At 44.3% G+C, this 27,819-nt stretch overlaps 1 protein-coding gene across 1 annotated transcript in view; it reads left to right on the forward strand.

The window, feature by feature from the left end:
• Positions 1–27,819, forward strand: part of LOC105495220 (inositol polyphosphate-5-phosphatase B) — an 84,279-nt gene that overhangs the window by 29,559 nt on the left and 26,901 nt on the right. The window contains 4 exon segments of the mRNA XM_071095892.1: positions 23,067–23,163; positions 25,109–25,276; positions 26,526–26,627; positions 27,427–27,541. Coding sequence (XP_070951993.1) covers positions 23,067–23,163; positions 25,109–25,276; positions 26,526–26,627; positions 27,427–27,541 — 482 coding nt within the window.

Genomic DNA, 27,819 nt, shown 5'->3' on the forward strand with positions numbered 1-27,819 from the left:
TGTGGCTGGGGAGGACTTCATGAAGGTGGAGGTAGGAGTTGAGGCTGGGCTTCGAAGGAGAGGTGGCCAAAAAGTAGGAGGAACGTCATATGAAGGCAGGAGTGCGGATGGTGTGTATGAAGAATCTATCCTTTTAGATCGGGCTGTCTGTGGGTGATGGATTGATGAGGGGGAGTGGAGCCAATATGCAAAGAGTGTCAGGTGCCAGTTGAACCAGTTTGGGTCTTAACCTGTAGGCAGTGGTGTAATACAGGAAGATTTAGAGCAGAGAGAGATGAAATCAGTTTAATCAGGCCAAGCGCAGAGGCGAAATGCGTAGGGAGAAGTGGGAAGATCTCTTAGTTGGGAGACTCCTGAGGTAGCAAGTGAGGAGATGGTAGCCTGGAGGAAGGCAGCTGTGAGACTGAAGAAACAGATGAGTAACTCTCTCTGGGGGGGCCTAAGGAGAGAGGTGAGCCAATGGCAAGACTGCTGTACACCTGGCTGATAGGAAGAATGATGGTGCTGGTAACAGGTGGGAGAGCTCAGGGAAAGAGTCCAGAATCAGACTACAGTTTTACCTGGGTCCCCCCTGCATGCAGAATATCTTGTAGAAATGCCCAGGGGACAGTGGAGGTGCTGAGCTCAGACAGGGCTGGACATCCCCATTCATAATCAACCAGGATGGCTGGTGGGTTCCTCGTAGAGGAGGAAGAACAAGGTCTAGATTTGCACTGTCCAATATGGTAGTCACTAGCCATATATGGCTTTTTTTTTTTTTTTTAAGAGATGGGGTCTTGCTATGTTGATTGACTAGGCTGGTCTCAAACTCCTGGCCTCAAGCTGTTCTCCCATCTCGAACTCCCAAAGTGCTGAGATTACAGACTAAACTTAATTTAGATAAAATCAAATAAAAAATTCAGTATTTTGGCTGGGCGCAGTGGCTCATGCCTGTAATCCCAGCATTTTGGGAGGCCTAGGCCGGCGGATTGCTTGAGGTCAGAAATTTGATAGCAGCCTGGCCAACATGGTGAAACCCTGTCTCTACTGAAAATACAAAGATTATCCAGGTGTGGTGGTGCGTGCCTGTAATACCAGCTACTAGGGAGGCTGAGGCAGGAGAATTGCTTGAACCCGGGAGGCTCTAGAGGTTGCAGTGAGCCAAGATTGCACCACTGCACTTCAACTTGGGTGACAGAGCATGACCCTTTCTCAAAAAAAATAAAAAGAAAAAAAATCAGTTTTTCATTTCCTCGAAAAAAAAAAAAAAAAAAAAAAAAAAAATATATATATATATATATATATATATATATATATATATATATATATATATCTGTTTTTCTCCCCCTGAGACGGAGTCTTGCTGTGTCACCCAGGCAGGAATGCAGTGGCACGATCTCGGCTCGCTACAACCTCTGCTTCCCGGGTTCAAGCAATTCTCCTGCCTCAGCCTCCTGAGTAGCTGGGATTACAGGTGCCCACCACTGTGCCCAGCTAATTTTTATATATTTAGTAGAGACGGGGTTTCACCATGGCCAACCATGTTGGCCAGGCTGGTCTCGAACTCCTGACTGCCTGATCCGCTGGCCTTGGCCTCCCAAAGTGCTACAATTACAGGCATGAGCCACCACGCCCGGCCTCAAGCCATATTTTAAGTGTTCAATATATATTGGACAGCGCAGTTATATTTTCATCATCAAAAAAGGTTTTTTTTGTTTTTTTTTTTGTTTTTTTTTTTGAGACGGAGTCTTGCTTTGTCACCCAGGCTGGAGTGCAGTGGCGCGATCTCCACTCACTGCAAGCTCCGCTTCCCGGGTTCACACCATTCTCCTGCCTCAGCCTCCCGTGTAGCTGGGACTACAGGCGCCCGCCACCACGCCCGGCTCATTTTTTTAAATGTATTTTTAGTAGAGACGGGGTTTCACTGTGTTAGCCAGGATGGTCTCGATCTCCTGACCTCGTGATCCGCCCGCCTCGGCCTCCCAAAGTGCTGGGATTACAGGCGTGAGCCACCGCGCCAGGTCAAAAAAGTTTTATTGGACAGTACTGGTCTAGGGCTTGGGGAGTACCTACAAATAACTAGGGGGCATGGAGGAGGAAAATAGCAAAAGGAGACAGAAGGAGCAACTGAATGAAGAAATGATGCTGCTGCCTCTCAGATGATTCTCAAAAGAAATGCGGTATTTCCATTTTAGTTTGAATTTATTTTTTCCTTGTATGATGGCATGTTTTAGAAAAGCCCAGCACTTTGGGAGGCTGAAGCAGGCGGATCGACCTGGGGTTGGGAGTTTTAGACCAGCCTGACCAACATGGAGAAACCCCATCTTTACTAAAAGTACAAAATTAGCCAGGCATGGTGGTGGTGCATGCCTGTAATCCCAGCTACTTGGGAGGCTGAGGCACAAGAATCACTTGAACCTGGGAGGCAGAGGTTGTAGTGAGCCAAGATTGCGCCGCTGAAGTCCAGCCTGGGTGACAGAGTGAGACTCCATCTCAAAGAAAAAGAAAAACCCAGGCTCCAATTCAGTGGTAGGCCTGGCTACAGGATGTTAAAATCAAGGCCTTGCTGCTTATCTTTGTTTCATAGGTCTGGGCCTTCAACAGATCTTTTTTTTTTTTTTTTTTTTTTTTTTGAGACGGAGTCTTGCTCTGTCGCCCAGGCTAGAGTGCAGTGGCACAATCTCGGCTCACTGCGACCTCCACCTCCTGGGTTCACGCCATTCTCCTGCCTCAGCCTCCCAAGTAGCTGGGACTATAGGCGCTCGCCACTACGCTCGGCTAATGTTTTGTATTCCTTAGTAGAGACGGGGTTTCACTGTGTTAGCCAGGATGGTCTCCTGACCTAATCCGCCCGCCTCCGCCTTCTGAAGTGCTCCGATTACAGGCGTGGGCCACCACGCCCGGCCCCAACACATCTTATTTGGCTTCTAGAACCCCTCTTGGTCATGCAGTGAGGGATACCCTCAAGTTAACCACTGGAAAATAAGACAGCAATCATATGAGGCAGACACTGTTATCTTATTCAGATGAGGAAGCAGATGCTTAGAGAAGTTGGATAACTTTCTCAATAAAACGTGTCTTTGACTCCAAAGCCTGTGTATGTATATAAAACACAAAAAATAGGTTATTATAGCTAACTCTAGGAAATACATATAAGCAAAAATAAAAACAAATGTAACCACTGAGAAATGACTACTGTAAACATTTTGCTGTACACCCTTCCAGACTTTCCATGTGTCTGTGTGTGGGTCCATACAAATACAGCATATGTGAATATTTATAAGCATGGTATCTATGCACATAGACATATACTCCAGTCCTTTCTAATGCATATAAGTATGTCAGGCCATGCTCATTAACTACCATCCTCAATCCCTTATCAGCAGTTCTGAAGTCCTGAGAGCTCTGAAGGCTGGAACAAATTTTTCTTGTAAGTTTGACCTAAGCTCAATTTGGCAGTAAGACTTGCTTGAACTGACATGAGACTATTTATAGGCTTTGTTTATCCCACTCAGTATTACTATTCATAAGTTATACTGTGGAAATATAAAAGCATTTGATTAACTGGGTATTGCCTCAGACCCTGCTGCGGTGGTTATATAGTATTTGATATAGGTAATGTGTTATCTTCCTAAAGTCCCCCAAATTCTGAATTCCAAAATACACTTGGCCCAGGGGGCTTCAGATAAGAGCTTATGGGTCTATATTAGGCCATGTTGCTGCTTGGGCTAAGGAAGGCGCCTCGAGGGTCAACATTGTCTATTTAGTGAGGCATGTGCGAGTTTCGGTTCTACAGAATATGCAGTACAAAGCATAGAATTTGCAAGAAAAATAGAACACTTGCACTTTTACACATCGCAATCAAGCTGCAGTTGTTACTGTAGCTTGTTGACTTACTTGGTAGTCTGCTCCTGGGGAAATGGTTTCAATTGTCAGCATGAAAGGTGGTCAATGAGTACACAGAAAAATCACACTGAGCTTAATCTGCCTGGGGGCTGCTTGTTTAGGGTGTGTTTACTGCCTGCCTGCTGTGTGCCATCTATTGTGGTGAGCTGGGGCCACAGAGAGAGCACATCAGTCCCTGCTTCCAAGAATCTTGTGGTCTAGGTGTAGAGGTAAGACAGATAGGAACAGTGAAACCCAGGTATGGTTCCGTTATCATAATGGAATCATTATCATGGAATCATTATGTGAGAATGTAAGGAGAGGGCCAGAGAAAGCTTTTTGAAGATAACTCCTAAACTGAGTCTTGAAGGATGAGTTTGTAGTTCATCGTGTGAAGGTGGAATTGGGATGTGGAAAGATGATCAGGATCAGGGGTGGAGTGAATAGGCAGTGTCTGAAAAGGTAAGTTTGGTGTGACTGGATTGGGAGGTAAGAGAGAGAAGCTTCCAGTGGGCATGGGAAATGGGGCTGGAGAGGAAGTCTGAAGCTATTTATAAATGTCTTTTCATGCAATACTCAGAGGTTTGGGTTCTGTTCCAAAAATTGTTACCGGAAAGGGGTCCCGAGCCAGACTCCAAGAGAGGGTTCTTAGATCTTGAGCAAGAAAGAATTCAAGGCAAATCTATAGAGTAAAGTAAAGGGAAATTTATTAAGAAACTAAAGGAATAAAGAATGGCTACTCCATGGACAGAGCAGCCCTGAGGGCTACTAGTTGCCCATTTTAATTTTTTTAAATTTCTTGATTATATGCTAAACAAGAGGTGGATTATGCCACGTGCTTCCATGTGAAGAGTCCACCAACGGGCTTTGTGTGAGCAACAAGGCTGTTTATTTCACCGGGTGCAGGCGGGCTGAGTCCGAGAAAGGAGTCGGCAAAGGGTGGTGCGATTATCATTAGTTCTTACCGGTTTGGGATAGGTATACAAAGTACCTTCTTAAGGGCAGGGAGAATATTACAAAGTACCTTCTTAAGGGCAGGGGGAGAATATATCCTATCAGTTAGGGTGGGGCAGGAACAAATCACAATGGTGGAATGTCATCAGTTCAGGCTATTTTCAGTTTTTTTGTGGATCTTCAGTTGCTTCAGGCCATCTGGATGTATATGTGCAGGTCACAGGGGATATGATGGCTTAGCTTGTGCTCAGAGGCCTGACATTCCTGTCTTCTTATATTAATAAGAAAAACAAACAAACAAAAAATGGTGGTGAAGTGTTGAGGCAGTGAACATTTTTTGGGGGTGGTATGGAGAGATAATGAGCGATGTTTCTCAGGGCTGCTTTGAGTGGGATTAGGGGCGGCGTGGGAACCTAGAGTGGGAGAGATTAAACTGAAGAGCGGCTTCAAGTGGGATTGGGGTGGTGTGGGAACCTATAGTGGGAGAGATTAAACTGAAGAAAGATTTTGAGGTAGGTGGTGATATTGTGGGGTTGTTAGAAGGAGCATTTGTCATATAGAATGATTGGTGATGGCCTGGATGCGGTTTTGTAAGAATTGAGAAACTAAACTGAAGACACGAGGTCTGAATAAGATAAGGAGAAAAACAGGCATTAAAGGACTAAGAATTGGGAGGACCCAGGATATCCAATTAGAGTGCCCAAGGGGGTTCAGCGTAATTATTTGATTGGTTGGCAAGTTTTGGGGCTCTATCCTTGAGTTTTTTTGTGTATCATATACCAGGCCAGACTGATTTAGGTAAAAACATTCTTCATTTAAAAATATACAGAGTCCCCACCCCCCCCTTTATTTTTGTTTTTTATTTTTTGATACCAGAGTCTTGCTCTGTCGCCCAAGCTGGAGTCCTGTGGCGTGATCTCGGCTCACGGCAAACTCCGCCTCCCGGGTTCACGCCATTCTCCTGCCTCAGCCTCCCGAGTAGCTGGGACTACAGGCACCTGCCACCATGCCCAGCTAATTTTTTGTATTTCTAGTAGAGACGGAGTTTCACCATGTTAACCAGGATGGTCTCGATCTCCTGACCTTGTGATCCGCCCGCCTTGGCCTCCCAGAGTGCTGGGATTACAGGCGTGAGCCTCTGCGCCCGGCCCAGAGTCCCCTCTTTTTAGCAGTGAGTAAGTCGAGGCCTCGGTGATTTTGGAGGAAAGAGAAATGCAAAGCCAGCAATCGTTTGTTAAAGAAGGCTTAGAAACGGTTAGGAGAGAGTGAGTGAGATTGATAGTGTGGTGGAGATAGCTGGGGAGAGGTAGAGGGTGGCATAAGAATGGGAATGAGAATAAGAGTGAGTATAAAAGTTAAGAATAGGACTTCATCAGGGTGAAAGTATTGGAGGGTGCCCTGTCAGCAAAGTTCATCTATCCACTCTAAGAGGGAGTCAAAAGTGGTGGATTGGGGATGGTACCAGGAGATATCCGCTACGATGGTTTGGAGGAAAATTGTAAACCAGCAGTGTAAACAAGGGCAGGGCATTTACAAGTAGTTGAGAATTGTGAATAGGAGTACGACTAGACAGAAGGTAGTAGGGATGACAAGTTTTTTGGGCGCAGTCCAAGTAGTGGGGATGACTGTGTAAAGCCCTGTTGCAAAAAGTAGGGTAAAAACAAATAGACCTAATAGAATGAAGGAATGTATTAGGCTCATAAGGGTTATTACTGCTCTTCAGAAATGCGAATGAGTTTAAGGAAAGTAGGGGTGAGTACTTGTGACTTCCGGGAGGAAGAAGAGAGATCAGGCTGGCTGTTTGAGGGACACAGCTTTATTCTGGAATGATGAACCTAATGGGGGGAGGGTCCTGCAAACAAACAGCCATTGGGGTACTATAGATGACCAAGTGGGGTCCGGTCCACAGAGGTTGTAGAGTTTAAGGGGTCAGATTCTTAACAGGAACTGATCATCCAGCTAGAGTGTCTTCATATGGCTGGGAATCTGGAGTAGGCAAGAGAAGATTAGCAGCCTGATGAATTTCCTGTCTAGCCTGCTGGAGGACTGGAAGATAGTTGCCTAGAGGGCTGGTGTCTGGGACATGGTTGGGGCCAAGCAAGAAAGTGCGTCCATATACAAGTTCAAATGGACTCTACCCTGTAGCATCTTGAGGACAGGCTCTAATTCTAAGAGGGGCAAGAGGTAAAAGTACTGTCCACTCCTGGCCATGAGGGACAGAAGTTGGAACGCTAGCTGCTTCTTTAGCTACCTTAATCAGCATAAGTGTTGCCCTGAGCAGTGGGATCCAATGCCTTTTGATGGCCCTTGCAGTGAAGGACTCCAGGTTCCTTTGGACCTAAAGCAGCCTTGGGAAGAGTTTTTATTAAAGAGGTATTAATGATGGAGGACCCTTGAGTAGTGAGGAAACCTCTTTCTGCCCATATATAACAGCATGGTGGTGTAGGATGTGGAAGGCATATTTAGAGTGAGTATAAATATTGATGCATAGTCCCTTTGCAAGAGTGAGGGCCTGAGTTAAGGCAACAAGTTTGGCTTGCTGAGAGGTAGTGGAAGGGGCCAGAGCAGTAGCCTCAATGATAGATGTGAAAGATACTATAGCATAGCCTGCCTTTGCTGGTGAGTGGCAATTAGGCCTGGTGGAACTGCCATCAATAAACCAAGTGTGATCAGGGTGAGGAACAGGAAAGAAGGAAATATGGGGAAATGGAGTGAATGTCTGGTGGATCAGCGAGATACAGTCATGGGGGTCAGGTGTGGTATCTGGATAATGTGGGAGACTGGATAGAAGTCCAGGACAGGAACAATGGTAATTGTGGGAGACTCAACAAAGAGTGAGTACTGAAGGAGCTGGGGGGCAGAAAGTATATGCATCAGGTGGGAGGGAGAAAATAGATTTTGAAAGTTTTGGGAACTGTAGAGAGTAAGTGGAGCATAGCTTGTGATTTTGAGGGCTTCTAAAAGTATTAAAGCAGTGGCAGCCGCCACACGCAGACATGAGGGCTAGGCTAAAAGAGTAAGGTTGGCCGGGCATGGTGGCTCACGCCTGTAATCCCAGCACTTCAGGAGGCTGAGGCAGGTGGATCACGAGGTCAGGAGATTGAGACCATCCTGGCTAACACAGTGAAACCTCATCTCTACTAAAAATACAAAAAATTAGCCAGGCGTGGTGGTGGGCCCCTGTAGTCCCAGCTACTTGGGAGGCTGAGGCAGGAGAATGGCATGAACCCAGGAGGCAGAGTTTGCAGTGAGCCGAGATCGCGCCACTGCACTCCAGCCTGGGCGACAGAGCGAGACTCCATCTCAAAAAAAAAAAAAAAAAAAAGTAAAGTAAAGTGGTTTGGACAGAAAAGCTACAGGGCACGGTCCTGGCTCTTGTGTAAGAATTCCAACCACACAACCCTGCACTTCGGCTGTGTGTAATGAAAAAGGTTGGGTTGAGTTAGGGAGAGCTAGTGTGGGAGCAGCTTTTAGGGCTGTTTTTTAAGGAATGGAAAGGGGAGTGGGGAAAGGATTTAGGATTTATGGGGTCAGCTAGATTTATTTAGAACAGAATAATGGGTTGCGGAGGGAGGTACTGAGGATAGGAGAGTATATGGGTTTGGCACCACGGGGTGGACAGGGAAGACAATTTGGTTGATAAGGCACAGATCCTGAACTAACCTGTAAAACTTGTCTAGTTCTTGGACAGGCAAAATGGGGGAATTGTAAGGAGAGTTTATAGGCTTCAAAAGGCCATGCTGTAACAGGCGAGTGATAACAGGCTTTAATCCTTTTAAAGTGTGCTATGTAATGGGATATTGGCATTGAGAAGGGTAAGGGTGATTAGGTTTTAACGGTATGGTAAGGGGTGCATAATCTGTCACCAAGGAGGGAGTAGAGGTGTCCTATACTTATGGATTAAGGTGGAGAGATACAAGGAGAAGATGTGAAGGAGGCTTTGAACTGGGGCAAAAGGCGACAATGAGGTGTGGCTGTAGCCCAGGAATAATCAGGGAAGCAGATAATTTAGTTAAAATGTCTCAACCTAATAAGGGAGCTGGGCAGGTGGGGATAACTGAAAAGGAGTCCGTAAAAGAATGTTGTCCAAGCTGGCATCAGAGTTGGGGAGTTTTAAGAAGTTTAGAAGCCTGGCTGTCAATACCCACAACAGTTATGGAGGCAAGGGAAACACGCCCTTGAAAAGAAGGTAATGTGGAGTGAGTAGCCTCCGTATTAAGAAGGGGATGAACTTACCCTCCACTGTAAGAGTTACCCAAAGCGTCTGTGATGGTCCTGTAGGCTTCCGAGGTGATCGGGCAGCATCAGTCTTCAGCCCCTAAGCTGAGAAGATCTGGGAAGGAGTCAGTCAGAGAGCCTTGGGCCAGAGTTCCAGGGACTCTGGGAGTGGCGGCTGGGCGAGTTGGACAGTCCGATTTCCAGTGGGGTCCCACACAGATGAGACACGGCTTAGGAGGAATCCCGGACTGTGGGCATTCCTTGGCCCAGTAGCCAGATTTCCAGCCCTTGAAGCAAGATCCTGGGGAGGAGGTCGTGGAGGAATGCCTGGGCCCTGAGATTTAGGTGTTTTGAAGTTCTTGTGTGTTGGAGATGTGGCTGGGGTTTCTCTCACAGCAGAGTCAGGTAATTGCAACTGTTCTGTATTATTGTACACTTTGAAGGTGAGGTCAATTAAGTCCTGTTGTGGGGTTGAGGGCCAGAATCTAATTTTTAGAGCTTTTTCTAATGTTGGGAGCGGGTTGGGTAATAAAATGCATATTGAGAGTAAGACAGCCTTCTGGCCCGTCTGGGTCTAGGGCGGTAAAGCATCTAAGCGTTGTTGCCAAATGGACCATGGACTGGGCTGGGTTTTCATATTTGATGAAAAAGAGCCTAAATGCTAACTGATTTGGGAGAGGTTGGATAAATAAGAAGGAGCATTAACCTTGGCTATGCCTTTAGCTCCAGCCCCCTCTCTAAGAGGAAATTGTTGGGCAGGTGGGGGAGGGCTAGTTGTGGAACGAAACTGTAAGCCAGACCAGGTGTGAGGAGGGGGATTAATAGAAGGGTTATAGGGTGGGGGAGCAGAGGCTGAAGAAGAGTTGGGACCTGGCTCAGCCTGGCAAGGAGCAGCCTGGGGAGGAGGGGAGAGGTCAGTTAGGTCTATAGAAAAGGAGGATTCACAGGACTCAGAGCTTGGGGTGGAGACTGAAGGAACAGACAGGAGAGAAAGAAGACAGATTTGGGGCAAATCTCATTGGGAGCAGAGATTAGGAAGGGACTGATATTTAAAAGAATGCCTGGAAGTCAGGCACCTCAGACCATTTGCCCATTTTATGACAAGAATTATCTAGATCTTGTAGAATGGAGAAATCGAAAGTGCTGTTTTCTGGCTATTTGGAATCATTGTTGAGTTTGTATTGGGGCCAAGTGGTGTTGTAGAAGAAAATAAGACACTTAGGTTTTAGGTCAGGTGTGAGTTGAAAAGGTTTTAAGTTTTTGAGAACACAGGCTAAGGGAGAAGAAGGAGGAATGGAGGGTGGAAGGTTACCCATAGTGAAGGAGGCAAGTTTAAAGAGAAAGGTAGACACGGAGAAAGGGGTGGTGAGCAGCCCAAGCATGCATCCCCGCAATTGACTTTCCACCAAGGGAATGTGGGTGAATGACCAAGGCAGGTGTCCCTGCGTTGATCAGACACCAATGGAGTGTGGGCGAATAATCAGGCAGGTGTCCTCGCAGTGATTAAATACCAAGGGGAGGCTGTCTTCCCGAGTCCATGACCGGTGCTGGAGTTTTGGGTCCACAGATAAAATGTGTCTCCTTGTCTCTACTACAGAGGAAAAAGAACTGGAATTGGAAGGACAGGGAGATTGAAGGGTAGCAAGAGAGGAAGATTGAAGGGTAGCAAGAGAGGTTGGAGAAGAGTGAAAAGACTGCTTACCGGCCGGGCGTGGTGGCTCAAGCCTGTAATCCCAGCACTTTGGGAGGCCGAGACGGGCGGATCACGAGGTCAGGAGATCGAGACCATCCTGGCTAACATGGGGAAACCCCGTCTCTATTAAAAAATACAAAAAAAAACCTAGCCGGGCGAGGTAGCAGGCGCCTGTAGTCCCAGCTACTCGGGAGGCTGAGGCAGGAGAATGGGGTAAACCCGGGAGGCGGAGCTTGCAGTGAGCTGAGATCCGGCCACTGCACTCCAGCCTGGGCGACAGAGCGAAACTCCGTCTCAAAAAAAAAAAACAAAAAAACAAAAAAAACTGCTTACCCGATTTGAAATTGGTGAGATGTTCCTTGGGCTGGTTGGTCTGAGGACCTGAGGTCATGGAGTGAGGGCGAGGACATGGAGTGAGGGACTGGTCTCCTGAAGGAGTCCTCCTGTCCTGGGTGTCGGCACCAAATATCACGTGCGTCCATAAGAAGAGACCACCAACAGGCTTTGTGTGAGCATAGAGGCTGTTTATTTCACCTGGGTGCAGGCAGGCTGAGTCTGAGAAAGTAGTCAGCAAAGGGTGGTGGGATTATCATTAGTTCTTATACATTTGGGATAGGCGTACAAAGTACATTCTGAAGGGCGGGGGAGAATATTACAAAGTACCTTCTTAAGGGCAGGGGAGAATATATCCTATCAGTTAGGGTGGCGCAGGAACAAATCACAATGGTGGAATGTCATCAGTTCAGGCTATTTTCAGTTCTTTTGTGGATCTTCAGTTGCTTCAGGCCATCTGGATGTATATGTGCAGGTCACAGGGGGATATAATGGCTTAGCTTGGGCTCAGAGGCCTGACAGATTATTCATGCCTCCCCTTTTTAGACCATATAGGGTAACTTCCTGACATTGCCATGGCATTTGTAAACTGTCAAGGCACTGGAGGGAGTGTAGCAATGAGGACGACCTAGGTCACTCTCATGGCCATCTTGGTTTGGTGGGTTTTAGCAGGTTTCTTTACTGCAGGCTGTTTTATCAGCAAGGTCTTTATGACCTGTGCCTTGTGCTGACCCTCATATCTCATCCTGTGACTTAGAATGCCTAACTGTCTGGGAATGCAGCCCAGCAGGTCTTAGCCTTATTTTACCTAGCCCCTATTCAAGATGGAGTTACTGTGGTTCAAACGCCTCTGATATTTCTGCTTCCCTTTTATAAAAGAACCCTTAACCGTAAGGGTTGCAGAGGGGTGAAAATCCATCTTCTGTAACTTCTTCATGCTGAATAGGGTGATGATATTCCTGCCTAACTATGAGGGCCCCTTGTATTCAGGGTAGAGAGGAGCTCAGTTAGAAAGCAGCAGTATGGTAAGGCCATTCATGTCTCTTGAGTTCCAACAAAAGGTAGTATCTGGAAGATTAATAAGCGTTCAGTTTAAGAAAACATTCAGTAAGCTTATCATGTGTTTCTACACAGAGTACAACAGCAATGTATTCCACAACAGTAAAGCAAAATAAGTGAAATTATTCCAAGTAAACTAAATTAGAAGGCTTTTCATGAACTGGACAACTGTTGGAACCAAGCTGATATGGGATTGCTAGCTGATTCCAATATATGCCCAGAATTAGAACGTTGATCCAGATTTTTGTATTACCTATATCTCTTGTTTCTTCTGAGCTGCAGCCAGAGATCACTAGTTGGTTAATAGGAATAAGTAGGGTCAATTTAAATTGCAGGAAAAAAACTTAAACACAACTGATGAGACTACAACCTAACAACCATGTTTTTGTTTGTTTGTTTGTTTGTTTGTTTGGAGACAGAGTCTTACTCTGTTGCTCAGGCTGAAGGGCAGTGGTACGATCTCGGCTTATTGCAACCTCCACCTCCCAGGTTCAGGCGATTCTCCTGTCTCAACCTCCCGAGTATCTGGGATTATAGGCACATGCCACCACGCCCAGCTAATTTTTTTATTTTTATTTTTTGTAGAGATGAGGTTTCACCATGTTGGTCAGGCTGGTCTTGAACTGCTGACCTCAAGTGATCCACCTGCCTCAGCCTCCCAAAGTGCTGGGATTCCAGGTGTGAGCCACCACACCCAGTCTAACCATTGAAACATATATATTTTTTTCCTCTTGCCAGTCTTTCATTTTTACTAAAGACAAATCATGGTAAGACCGATTTGCTTTATTATTCTTAGACTGATTATTTGTATAAAGTGCAGCAAGAATAAATATTTTTTTACATAGGCTTTTAAAACTGGCTTTGATGGAAGTCTGCTTCTTGAGAAATCTTAGATAATACTTTTTTAAAGCTGAGCCCAGCCATGGGTTTATACCCCAAAATACCTGTAAATTGGGTAAATTTCTCTCCTCTTGAGGTTCCAAGATAACTTGGAGCTCCTTGGCCTGTCAGAAAGTGACATTCTTTAATTACCACAGGTTAGGAACCCTGTACGGGGTCTGTAGCCAAGGTATGAGGCCAGTTTTCTCAAGGGGCTTTTATTGGCTCTGAAAGTCACATTTGATTCCTTAAAGGAAAACATACCATTCCAATCAAAGCCTTGGTAAAATAACCAGTTTCTCCAATTGTGTCCTATTGCAAAAAGAAACAGATTCTTATTGCACTTTTGCAAATAACTGTATTGCTGTAAGTTGGGAATACTCACAAATAGTTTCCAAATTCTGGAGAAATCAGGTAGAGTGAAACAAATATGGTCTAAATTTTGTTCACAGTAGTATACTTTACTCAATTTTTAAAAGCTGTAACTTGGCCGGGCGCGGTGGCTCAAGCCTGTAATCCCAGCACTTTGGGAGGCCGAGACGGGTGGATCACGAGGTCAGGAGATCGAGACCATCCTGGGGGAACACGGTGAAACCCTGTCTCTATTTAAAAAAATACAAAAAAGTAGCTGGGCGAGGTGGCAGGCGCCTGTAGTCCCAGCTTCTCGGGAGGCTGAGGCAGGAGAATGGCATGAACCCAGGAGGCGGAGCTTGCAGTGAGCTGAGATCCGGCCACTGCACCCCAGCCTGGGTAGAGCGAGACTCCCTCTCAAAAAAAAAAAAAAAAAAAAAAAAAAAAAAAAGCTGTAACTAGCTCAAAAGTTTTCTTGACTCTGAAAAACAAAACAAGGGATCAGCAACATTTTAAGCAAAGTCAAAAAGATTACTTTAGTCTTCTATTAGTTCAGTCCATGCAGTTAACTTCTGTTCTGATTGATATTCAAGAACATTTCAGCTTTACATGAGTCCTGAAAGTTTTTCCTCAATTCTAATGTCACAGTCTCCAAAGTTATTAGAAACCTGCATTCAAGAGCACTTTTCAAAGTCCTATAGCTGATTGAAACCACCTTTGAAACAGGATTAAAACAAGACAACAATTGTGTGTGGATGACAAAATGTTTTAAGGCAGCCACAGTCAAAAATACGATTGACAAAGAAATTTGGTCACTGCAGTGGCATATAACAATTTTACATAATAATTGTAATTATTAGGAACATACACTAAGTCATGAGAGAATTATGAGAGTTTTCCATAATTTTGGAACGTATACCAATAACATATTTTTATTTATTTATTTATTTATTTATTTATTTATTTATTTATTGTTGAGACAGAATCTTGCTTTGTCGCCCAGACTGGAGTGCAGTGGCATGATGATCTTGGCTCGCTGCAACCTCTGGCTCCTGGGTTCAAGCTATTCTTCTGCCTCAGCCTCCCAAATAGCTGGGACTACAGGTGTGCACTACCATGCCCAGCTAATTTTTGTATTTTTAGTAGAGATAGGGTTTCACCATGTTGGCCAGGCTGGTCTTGAACTCCTGACTTCAGGTGATCCTCCTGCCTTGGCCTCCCAAAGTGCTGGAATTACAGGCTTGAGCTACCGCCCCTGGCCTCAATAACATATTTATACAAATACAGCCCAAAGAAAGCCAAACACTATTTCATATTTGATAATCCTTTATGATTTATATACCAAATAAGCCAAATTTCACTTTGCATTACTATACTATTAATGTTAAACCCAATTCTTAATGAAACCTTATAGACAAATCTCTCCAACTGTAATGCCTGACCATAAGGTAAGATTTTCATTAACCTTTTATAACCCTTTACAATTTTCTTTCTTTTTTTTTTTTTTTTTTGTGAGACAGAGTTTTGCTTTTGTTTCCAGGCTGGAGTGCAATGACGTGATCTTGGCTCACTGCAACCTCCGCCTCCTGGGTTAAAGCTATTCTCCTGCTGCAACCTCCTGAGTAGCTGGGATTACAGGCATGAGCCACCATGCCTGGCTAATTTTATATTTTTGGTAGAGATGGGGTTTCTCCTTGTTGGTCAGGCTGGTCTTGAACTCCCGACCTCAGGTGATCCACCCGCCTCAGCCTCCCAAAGTGCTGGGATTACAGGCATGAGTCAACATGATTGGCTCACCCTTTACAATTTTTTTTTGTTAAAGAGCGGATTAGTGCTCTATGAAAAACTTACTGTACTTTTATTGTTTTTTTTTTTTTTTTTTGAGACGGAGTCTCGCTCTGTTGCCCAGGCTGGAGTGCAGTGGCCAGATCTCAGCTCACTGCAAGCTCCGCCTCCCGGGTTTACGCCATTCTCCTGCCTCAGCCTCCCGAGTAGCTGGGACTACAGGCGCCCGCCACCTCGCCCGGCTAGTTTTTTGTAGTTTTAGTAGAGACGGGGTTTCACTGTGTTCACCAGGATGGTCTCCATCTCCTGACCTCGTGATCCAACTGTCTCGGCCTCCCAAAGTGCTGGGATTACAGGCTTGAGCCACCGCGCCCGGCTGTACTTTTATTCTAATGTTTAATTTAGAGAAAAACTGAATAATACCCTCAACTTTAGCCAGTATGTTCACACACAGAATTTGGTTTACAAGATTAATTTTTCACAAACACTTAAACTTTCAGCTTTATTCTATTTAACTTAATCTTTCAACTCTTTAGGTGAAAAAACAAATCCACATTCCCATGACTTCTTTTATATATATATATATATATATTTTTTTTTTTTTTTTTTTTTTTTTTGATACGGAGTCTTGCTCTGTTACCAGGCTGTAGCTCAGTGGAGTGATCTCGGCTCACTGCAATCTTCACTTCCTGGGTTCAAGTGATTCCCCTGCCTCAGCCTCCTGAGTAGATGGGACTACAGGTGCGCACCACCACACCTGACTAATTTTTTGTATTTTAGTAGCGACAGGGTTTGACCATGTTGGCTAGGCTGGTCTCAAACTCCTGACCTCGTGATCCATCCACCTCGGCCTCCCAAAGTTCTGGTATTACAGGTGTGAGCCACCATGCCTGACGGACTTCTTATAATCTTTTATGAAAAACACATTTCACTTTCTTTACACACCTTGCATATAAAACTGTTTTTATTTCCCAAAGATTACTTAAGTCATGGAACCAAAAGGCATTATACTGTTTACTTTTCTGACAAAAAATACTTTATTTAAGCACTTTTTTTTTCCTGGACAGAATCTCGCTCTGTTGAGTATAATGCGGTGATCTTGGCTCACTGCAGCCTCCGCCTCCTGGGTTCAAGCAATTCTCCTGCTTCAGCCTCCCAAGTGGCTGGAATTACAGGCATGCACTACCATGCCAGCTAATGTTTTTTTGTATTTTTAGTAGAGACAGAATTTCACCAGGTTGCCCAGCCTGGTCTCGAACTCCTGACCTCAGGTGATCCACCTGCCTCGACCTCCCAAAGTGCTGGGATTACAGGTGTGAGCCACTGTGCCTGGCCTTATTTAAGCTCTTATTATTATTATCATTATTTGAGACAGAATTTTTCTCTGTCGTCCAGGCTGGAGTGCAGTGGCACAGTCTCGGCTCACTGCAACCTCTGCCTTCTGGGTTCAAGCAATTCTCTTGTCTTGGCCTCCCAAGTAGCTGGGATTACAGACGTGCACCACCATGCCCAGCTAATTTTTGTATTTTTAGTAGAGACAGGGTTTCACCATGTTGGCCAAGCTGGTCACAAACTCTTCACCTCAAGTGATCTGCCTGTCTCGGCCTCCCAAAGTCCTGGAATTTCAGGCATGAGCCACTGCGCCCAGGCTAAGCACTTATTATCTTAAACCAATTAGTTAAAACTCTTTCATATGTAAACATTACATGCACAACACATATAAATACACAGAAAAAGATCCAGTAGTTGTAAGACTTTTCATTTGCCAGTAAAGAATGCAGTTTCCATGGCCTAATAAGCAGGCACAGCTAGCAGGCAAAAGGTCCCTTTTTTGTTTTTTTTGTTTGAGACGGAGTCTCGCTCTGTTGCCCAGGCTGGAGTGCGGTGGCGCGATCTCGGCTTACTGCAACCTCAGCCTCCCGGGTTCAAGTGATTCTCTTGCCTCAGCCTCCCGAGTAGCTGGGATTACAGGCATGCACCACCACACCCGGCTAATTTTGTATTTTTAGTAGAGATGGGGTTTCTCCATGTTGATCAGGCTGGTCTGGACCTCCTGACCTTAGGTGATCTGCCTGCCTCCGCCTCCCAAAGTGTTGGGATTACAGATGTGAGCCACCGCTCCTGGCGCCTTTATTCTTATAGATTCCACTCATTTCCAAAGTTACTTAGGTAAACACTTTTTCCTCTACCCCCTTCAATGAGGTGGTTTCATACGTTGGTGATATAGGTTAGACACTTTTGTCATTTTCTGCATTTTACTCCAGAACTTCCTGATATCCTAAATTATTTTTTTAAATTTTGCATACATTAAGGTTCACCCTTTGTGCTATAAAAATTTGTGGGTTTTGAAACCCATAGATAGTACCATGTATCCACCATTACAGTTTCTTTGAGTACAATTTTGCTGTCCTAAAAAGTCCACTGTTCTTCATTTATTTGACCCCACTCTCACCCCTAAAACACCTGGCAACCATTGATCTGTTTACCATCTCTATAGTTTTATCCAGAATGTTGTGTAATTGGAATCATAATATATAGCCTTTTCAGATGGACTTCCTTCACTCAGCAATATGTACTTAAGATTCATTCACATATTTTCATGGCTGGATAACTAATTTTTTAAATTGCTGAATATTTTATTATATGGATGTATCAGTTTATTAACCTATTTAAATACATATTGGTTGCTTCCAGTTTTTGGTGATTATAAATAATGCTGCTATAAATATTTCTGTGCAGGTTTTTATGTGTACAAAAATTATTTTTCTTGCCATGTTTTTTTAGAGGTGGGGTCTCCCTCTGTCACCCAGGCTGGAGTGCAGTGACAAGATCACACCTCACTGCAGCCTTGAACTCCTGGGCTCAAGTAATCATCCCTCCCCAGCCTCCTGGGTAGCTAGGACTATGGGCATGTGCCACGACTTTTAATTTAATTTAATTTAATTTAAATTTAAATTTTATTTTATTTTATTTTATTATTTTTTAAGAGATGGGGGTCTCTATTGTCCAAGCTGGTCTCAAACTCCTGGGCTCAAGCAGTCCTCCTGCCTTAGCCTCCCAAATATCTGGGACTATAGGCACAAGTCATGGTGTCCAGCATGTTTTCATATCAGTAAATACCTAGGAGTATGATGGGTAGATCATATGGTAAGACTGTTTAACTTTTTAAGAAACTGCCAAACTGTCTTCCAAAGTGGCTCTATGATTTTCCATGCCTACTATCAATGGATGAGAGTCACTGCTCCTTTGCATCCTTGTCAGCAATTGGAATTGTCAGCTGGTTTTCTTTCTTTCTTTTTTTTTTTTCTTTTCTTTTTTGAGACAGAGTTTCGCCCTGTCGCCCAGGCTGGAGTGCAGTGGCGCAATCTCGGCTCACTGCAAGCTCCGCCTCCTGGGTTCACACCATTCTCCTGCCTCAGCCTCCTGAGTAACTGGGACTACAGGCGTCTGCCACCATGCCCGGCTAATTTTTGTGTGTGTTTTTAGTAGAGACGGGGTTTCACCATTGTTACCCAGGATGGTCTCGATCTCCTGACCTCGTGATCTGCCCGCCTCGACCTCCCAAAGTGCTGGGATTACAGGTGTGAGCCACTGTGCCCGGCTGGTTTTCTTTTTTTAAAATTTCAGTCATTCTAACAGATGTCCCAGTACACCATTACTAACATTTGAGTTAGTTAACTCTCTCAGCTCAGCTCTCTAAGCTCAGTGAGAGTAAAGAAAGAGAAGTAGAATCCAGCTGGTGATTTCATTTCCAGAAATAATTATTAAGTAACTATGGGGTAGTAGAACTCTAGACATAACCCATTCTAGTTCTCCTTTCTTATTTTTGTTTTATTTTGAAGACCGTGGGAAGATTACCTCAAACATTCCAAAAGAATGCTATAGACTTGAACTTGGATGTTATGTATTTAAATATATAAGGCACAAAAGGGCCGGGTATAGTGGCTCACGCCCGTAATCCCGGCACTGGGAGACCGAGGTGGGTGGATCACCTGAGGTCAGGAGTTTGAGACCAGCCTGGCCAACATGGCGAAACCCATCTCTACCAAAAATACAAAAACTACCTGAGTGTGGTGCTGTGCGTTTGTAATCCCAGCTACTTGGGAGGCTGAGGCAAGAGAATAGCTTGAACCTGGGAGGCAGAGGTTGCAGTGAGCCAAGCTTGCGCCACTGCACTCCAGCCTGGGCAACAGAGTGAGACCCTGTCTCAAAAAACAAACAAACAAAAAAACATATTCACACATAGGAATTCAGGTTCATTGCGCATTTAATATTGAATTGTGTGACAGCACTGCCTATAATGTGCTGGGTTACCAGTATGCTGAATGATGGGGCTACAGTGATGCATAAATCAGACAAAGTCTAGTCCTCAGTAAGCTTACAGTCTAACTGGGAAGAAAAAACACCTACAATACACAACTATCAAGACTGATGGGGAGTACAGGGAGCTATGGAAACACCAATGTCAGGGCATCTGACCAGCCTAGGAGAGGTTAGAGAAGTCTTCTTGGAGGAAATGACCTCTAAGATATGGCCTATAGCAGGAGTTGGTGAAGTGCAGCCTACAGGCCAAATCCAGCCTGCCATCTGCTTTTAGCTCATGAGCTAAGAATGATTTTTTTGCATTTTTAAATATTTGAAAAGATTCAAGAGAATAATGCTTTGTGATATGTGAAAATTGTATGATATTCGAATTTCAGCGTATGATATTCGAATTTCAGCGTCTATAAATAACATTTCATTAGAATGCAGCCACACTCACAGCTGCTTTTGCACTATAGCAGCAGAGTTGAACAGTTGCAAGAGACTGTATGACCTGCAAAGCCTAGGATATTTACTCTGTGGCCCTTTACAGAAAAAGTTTGCTGATCCCTGGCACAGGATCAGATGGGTAGGTGTTAGCCTTATAAAGCAGAGTGAAGAAGAGGGAAGTTGATTTCTGATGGGATCTTTGTATAGCTGCAGTAACCTTAATATGCTTATGACATGGCATAAAGGAGGTAGGGGCTGAAGGACTGTGGTGAGTATTGGAGCTAGACAAGTGGGTAGGATCCAAACTGGGAAGAGCCTTGGCAATTGTATGTAGGGATTTGGGTTTATCCAGTATGAAGCTTTTAAAAGATTTAAAGTGATGTGATCCGATTTACTTTTAAAAAAAATCCTCTGGCAACAGTGTAGAGATTGGGTTGGAGAGGGTGGGGTGAGAAAAGAGGCAGAGAAACTAGTTGAGGCTTTTATAGTCATTCAGGGGAGATGCTGGTAACCTAGACTAGCACAGTGACCCTGGGGATAGGAATATATTGGTTTGAGAGGCATTTAAGAAGCACAATTGAAAGGCTTTGGTGTCTTAGTTTAACCTTAGTCTATAGCCTGTTATAACAAAATACCATAGACTGAGTGGTTTCTAAACAACAGATTTGGCTGGGTGTGGTGGCTCGCACCTGTAATCCTGGCACTTTGAGAGGCTGAGGCGGGAGGATCATTTGAGCCCAAGAGTTCGAGACCAGCCTGGGAAACATGGCAAAACTCCATCACTACAAAAAAATACAAAAAGTTAGCTGGGCATGGTGGTGTGTGCCTGTTAAACCCAGATAACAGAGAGGCTGAGGTGGGAGGATCGCATGAGCCCTGGAGGTGGAGGCTATAGTGGACCATGATCAGGCTGCTGTACTCTAGCGTGGAGACCCTGTCTCAAAAAGAAAAAGAAAAAGAAATAATAAAAAAAAAATACAGAAAAAACCCCACAAAACAAAAGCAGAGATCAGAGATTTATTTTTCACAGTTTTGGAGGCTGAGAAGTTGAAGATCAAGGTACTGGCAGATTCAATGTCTGGTGAGGGCCTGCTTTCTGGCTTAGTGGCAGCTGTCTTTTCACTGCGTTCTCACATAGCAAAAGGGGAACTCTGATCTTCTGAACCCTTATAACGGCACTAATCCCAATCATGAGGGCTCCACCCTTGTGACCTAAACACCTCACACCTCCTAAAGGTCCTACCTCCTAGTACGTTATCTTGGGAGTTAGGATTTCTTTTTTTTTTTTTTGAGATGGAGTCTCGATCTGTCGCCCAGGCTGGAGTGCAGTGGCTGGATCTCAGCTCACGCAAGCTCCGCCTCCCGGGTTCACGCCATTCTCCTGCCTCAGCCTCCTGAGTAGCTGGGACTACAGGTGCCCCCCACCTCGCCTGGCTAGTTTTTTGTATTTTTTAGTAGAGACGGGGTTTCACCATGTTAGCCAGGATGGTCTTGATCTCCTGACCTCGTGATCCGCCCATCTTGGCCTCCCAAAGTGCTGGGATTACAGGCTTGAGCCACCGCGCCCGGCCGGGAGTTAGGATTTCAACATGACTTTAGGCAGGGGTATAAATATTCAGTCTATAGCATTTGGTGATTGATTGGAGGCATTGAAGTGTAATTATTTTCATGTTCAAATGATTATGCTTTCTTTTTTCAAAAGTTTGTTTTTTCTGGTTCATGTGAATGCATGGTTGAGAAATCCATTTTAGTAATAGTCCGCAGAGCAAAATTCTTCAGTGGTGTTTCATTCCTCCAGAGCTCCTTCCCGTAACATGGATTTTAAAATCACATCTCTGTGATCTCTTCATGTTGTTCCCTGTTGACAAGAGATCTGGCTTTTAAAGAGCAGAGAAGCTATTGGCAGATTAATTTTCCTTTCCAGGTTTATCTTGGTTTAATGACTTTCCCAGAATATTTCTGGATTGGGCCCTTGGGCTCTGGTTTTCACGGCAATTTGTCAACAATGACAAGCGCTTCTCATTTTCTAGAGCTCTTCGACTATTTCCAGTTTTTTTTTTTTTTTTTTTTGAGACGGAGTCTCGCTGTGTCGCCCAGGCTGGAGTACAGTGGCCGGATCTCAGCTCACCGCAAGCCCCACCTCCCGGGTTTACGCCATTCTCCTGCCTCAGCCTCCCGAGTAGCTGGGACTACAGGCACCCGCCACCTCGCCCGGCTAGTTTTTTGTATTTTTTAGTAGAGACGGGGTTTCACCGTGTTAGCCAGGATGGTCTCGATCTCCTGACCTCGTGATCCGCCCGTCTCGGCCTCCCAAAGTGCTGGGATTACAGGCTTGAGCCACCGCGCCCGGCCTATTTCCAGTTTTAATCTCTAACCCTTGCCTTTCTCCTCTTTGGAGTGGAAGTCACTATGTTATGTTTTATAATATGTTGTATAGCTTTTAAAGTCCCTACTCATATGTCAACTCAGTTGACCCTACAGTAAACCTGTAAAGAAAGCAGGACAGGTCAAATTACTGAGATTGAGAGAGGTTAGATGGCTTTTCCAAAGTCAGGAGGTAATAAATAGTAAAGCAGGTGATAAAACTTGGTAGGTTTTCAGATTTCGTAGTTTTATGCTTTCCTTAATGTACCCTGTATCCAAGAAAAGGGAGTTAGACTAGCTGGAATAGTTACGTTTTCAGCAGTAGAGACACCTCAATGAGATACTTTTTTCTTCTATGTATGGTCTGTGGGACTTCACCCAGACATCAGCATAGGCCTTTTCAAGCAATATCTGGACTACCAATAATTCCTAGACTACAATTCTGAAGCTGTTTTCTGTATATTAAAGCATATGTATGATTTGTTTATTTATCTGAGATGGAGTTTCGCTCTTGTTGCCCAGGCTGCAGTGCAGTGGTGCCATCTTGGCTCACTGAAACCTCCACCTCCCGGATTCAAGCAATTCTCCTGCCTCAGCCTCCTGAGTAGCTGGGATTACAGGCACGCACCACCATGCCTGGCTAATTTTGTATTTTTAGTAGAGATGGGGTTTCTCCATGTTGGTCAGGCTGGTCTCGAACTCCTTACCTCAGGTGATCCACCTGCCTTGGTCTCCTAAAGTGCTGGGATTTCAGGCATGAGCCACAGTGTCCAGCCTATGTATGTATATTTTAATTTCTTCCCCTTCCCTTTAGGTGGTTCTAACTTTGATGGTTTGAGGCCAAATGGGAAGGGACTGCCTGTGGACCAAAGCTCCAGGGGTCAAGATAAACCAGAAAGTTTGCAACCAAGGTAATGCAACTCTCCCTTCATTTGTCCCTTGTAGGACTGAGGTTCTCCTCATAGTACTGAGACCATTTTGGGCATAATGTAACTTGTCCCAGGGTAGCTGGCCTAGGAAATGTTTTTGTTTGTTTGTTTGTTTGTTTGTTTTTGAGAGAGATTCACTCTTGTTGCCCAGGCTGGAGTTCAGTGGCGTGATCTCGGCTCACTGCAACCTCCACCTCCTGGGTTCAAGTGATTCTCCTGCCTCAGCCTTCTTGAGTAGCTGGAATTACAGGCATCTGCCACCAAGCCTGGCTAATTTTGTATTTTTGTTAGAGATGGGGTTTCTCCATGTTGGTCAGGCTGGTCTCAAACTCGTGGCCTCATCTGATCCTCTCGTCTTGGCCTCCCAAAGTGCTGGGATTACAGGCGTGAGCCATCATGCCTGGCTGGAAATGTTCTTAATAATACCTGACATTTGGCCGGGCGCGGTGGCTCAAGCCTGTAATCCCAGCACTTTGGGAGGCCGAGATGGGCGGATCACGAGGTCAGGAGATCAAGACCATCCTGGCTAACATGGTGAAACCCCGTCTCTACTAAAAAATACAAAAAACTAGCCGGGCAAGGTGACGGGTGCCTGTGGTCCCAGCTACTCAGGAGGCTGAGGCAGGAGAATGGCGTGAATCCGGGAGGCGGAGCTTGCAGTGAGCTGAGATCCGGCCACTGCACTCCAGCCTGGGCGACAGAGTGAGACTCTGTCTCAAAAAAAAAAAAAAAAAAAAAAACCACAAAAACCTGACATTTATTTGCACTTACTGCCAGGCACCCTGCTCTTATTTGGACTATCTTATTTTAGCCTAAGAGGTAAGTACTTTTTTCTGTTTTACAATTAAGGAAATTCAGGTGATGAGAAGTTACATAACTCATCCAAGGTCCCAGAATTAGCAAGTGGCCAATCTGGAATTTGAAACTGGCAGTCTAGCGCTTCTTTGAAAATGTAGATTAGAAACGTTTGATTTCACTCTTTCATTCTTTTAGGTGTTTCCTGACTCTGAAGTGACTTTTTTCCTGTTTTATTTACTCTTTCCCTACTTGCCCCCGAGGTGTGTTATTATATAAATATCTGAAGTCTGTACTCCAGTGCCCCCTACTGAACATATCCGGAATCTGTCTGGTCAAGATAAAACACTTAACTTGTGTCAGTATTTTAGTTACAACTATAAATACAGTACAACGCAAATAGTAATAAAATATAAATTTTCATTGCCTTTCTTTTTATTTTGGATTATTTCTGTGGAATAGATGTACAGAATAGAATGATCAAGTCAAAGGATCTAGAGGGTTTTACAGTTTTTTTCTTTCTTTTTTTTGAGACAGATTCTCACTTTGTCACCCAGTCACTGCAGCCTCTGCCTCCTAGGTTCAAGCAGTTCTGTGTCTCAGCCTAGGCATGCGCCACCACACCCAGCTCATTTTTGTATTTTTGGTAGCAATGGGATTTTGCCATGTTGGCCAGGCTGGTCTCGAACTCCTGGCTTCAAGTGATCTACCTGCCTTGGCCTCCCAAAGTGCTGGGATTACAGGCATGAGTCACCACACCCGACCTGTCAATTACGTGTTCGAATCCCATACTCTGCCACCATTCATGTGGGTGAGGCATTAATGACACTGGGTTTCATTTTTCTCATTTAGAACTGAGGGAATTAGATTATCTTTAAGATGCCCCTCTGGTCTGAGATTCTGTGACTCTATTATCAGGAAAATCTCCAGACCAATATATTATACAATCAACAAAATATAAATTTACTTAATTCCACAAAGAAATAGTGTTGTTTTAGTAAATAAATTTTACTTTGGCCTCCTTTAGTCTTCTGTGACTTAGATGCTTGTATATGGGAACTTTTAGCTTTGTATTCATTCATTTTGCAATAGGGACTCATCCACATATGAAAAAAATATTTTGCTTTTCCAGACAGAATAAATCCAAGTCCGAAATTACTGGCATGGTTCGCTCCTCCACTATCACGGTGTCAGACAAGGCTCATATTTTATCCATGCAGAAGTTTGGACTGCGAGATACAATTGTGAAATCACATCTAGTACAAAAAGAAGAGGATTACACCTATATCCAGAACTTCAGGTAAGCTAACTGGGTTCTAGGATGTTTTCAGAGCAGAATGATCATTTGACTTTCTGGAATTTGGTCACTTCCCCCTATACCTGGATTTGGAGGCATACTCTTCTATAGAATCTCTCCCCTCATTTTTGAAATGAGTGATTCCATTCACTCTTCATTAACAGGCATTTATTCTGTGCCCTTTCTAGGTGGGCACTGTGGTAGGTGTGGTATAGTGGGAGTGACACGACTTGCAGATAGTTACAGAAATATTTGCAGAGACAAATGCAAATGGGTACAGAAGAAGGAGCACCATCCTGATTCTTTTATTTATTTGTTTTTTATGTTTTATCTTTTTGAGACAAGGTCTCACCTAGTTGCCCAGGCTGGAATGCAGTGGTGCCATCACAGCTCACTGCAGCCCACTGCAGCCTCAGCCTCCTGGGCCCAAGTAACCCTTCCACCTCAGCTGCTGGAGTAGCTGGTAATACACATGTGCACCACCACACCTAGCTAATTTTTTAATTTTTGTAGAGACAGGGTCTCACTATGTTGCCCGCACAGGTCTCAAGCTCCTGGGCTCGGGCGATCCTCCCGCCTTGGCCTCCCAAAATGTTGAGATTATAAGTGTGAGCCACCACACCTGGCCTCCTGATTCTTATGTATCCCTCCAAGGTTTTATACTTCCTTGGTTATTCTGGGCCTTTGAAGAAAGTCATTTAAAATGAAATTAGTAAAATGAAGTTAGCTGGTGTTTGGTAATCTTTTTAGGCAAGATTACTAAAAGCTAAATGAATAAAGGTTGTGAGATTCTGCTAGATCTTTCAAAATGATTGCATTGGGACTATAAGATAAAATAACATTGTTTCTAGGGATATAAACTGTCAATTATGGTGAAGTAGTTTTTTGAATACTGGAGTTGCTGTCTTGCCAAAAGTAATTACCAAAGCACTTTTCATTTTTTCATTTCAGTAGTATATACAAGGCAAATAATTAGGCAGATAATGGCTGGGTAATGGCTGTTTAAAGGAAGTAGGAAGGTTCAGAGTAGGCCTGTACTGTTTGAAGTTGTTATCACAAAAGCAACAGATACCATGACAGACCACAAGTCACCCCTTGGTGCTGCAGTCCTGGTCTAGGTTAGAAATGATATTTCTTTTGTCTTAAAATGCCAGTCCGCAGAGACTGAAACCAGCATAAATCAGCATGAAATGCTTTCTCCTGTTATCTCCATAGTGATTCGGAGTCACTAATTATTTCTCTTTGGTGACAGGTTTTTTGTGGGAACATACAATGTAAATGGGCAGTCCCCCAAAGAATGCCTCCGGCCCTGGCTGAGCGATGGTGTCCAGGCCCCAGATGTCTATTGCGTAGGGTGAGTGCTTCTCTTCTAGTCCTCTTCATCTTCAAGCACACAGAGCTGTGGTTGAAGGATGGGTCTTCTCAGCAGGTGAAGGATTTGAAAAACGAACAGGTGCCTGATAACAGCTGCTTCCCTGTTTGATGTTCTTCCTCATGGCAAGCAAGCGTCTGCCACTCTTAAAGTGGAGTGCTTGGCATTTGAATGCTAATATTTAATTTTTAATGTAATCTTCTGTTAAAATCCTGAATTGCATCCTGAACTCAGTGCATCCTGAACTGAACTTTATTGCTTGGACATTCAATACCTTTTTGGTTACAAAGCAAAACTATCTTTTGCCAGGGAAGGAAGGTTAGCTGAAGAAAGTCCCATCAGTTAGTCTTTTTTTTTTTGTATTTTATTTTTTATTTTTTTTTATCTTCTCATCACTATACTGGGCATTACTGGTGGGAAGGGGCAGCAGAGCTTGTATGGTATATTGAAAAGAACTAGAATTCGTAATTTATATAGACCAAAGTTTGAATTCCAGTTTGCCACTTGGTGCCTGTGTGAACTAGGGGTTACAGGTAAAATAGGGACACTTCGAACTACTTCATAAGCTGGTCATGAAAAAGAAATGGGTTTTTGTTTGCAAAAGCACCTGGAAAGTTCCTTGGCATTTAGTTCTTTGGCTCTAAGTGTTTGTTTATTTTTTCCTCCTGAGGGTCCTGAAGTTTAGCTAGAAAGCTACGGCTTATGCACCTCAACCAATCTGAGAATGTGTCATTTGCACATTAGTTTTCTTTACTATCTAACTGGTTGCTTCTCAAAATAGGTTCCAGGAGCTCGATCTGAGTAAGGAAGCTTTTTTCTTTCACGATACCCCAAAGGAGGAAGAGTGGTTCAAAGCTGTGTCAGAGGGTCTTCATCCAGATGCCAAATATGCAAAGGTAAAAGAGGAGTCAGGGACTTCTTAATTTTATGTGGCTATGCAGGGAAATCCCAAGATCATTTTTCACCTTTTCCATGACCTTTATCTTAAGCCAGTCTTAATTATCCCACAATTTTCATTTCCAGATCTTCCAGAAGGGGTGCCACTGGGTGGGAAAGACGCAGGGTCTTGGCACTCGTAGGTTAGCACATAGCATGCTTGGTGAGTTGAACAGATGATTACCTGTGTTCTAGTGTGGAGAAGGAGGCACATTAATACCCTCAGCCAGCTTCCAGA

The sequence above is a fragment of the Macaca nemestrina genome, chromosome 1 (genome assembly GCF_043159975.1).
Source record: "Macaca nemestrina isolate mMacNem1 chromosome 1, mMacNem.hap1, whole genome shotgun sequence".
Classification (NCBI taxonomy): Eukaryota; Metazoa; Chordata; class Mammalia; order Primates; family Cercopithecidae; genus Macaca; species Macaca nemestrina.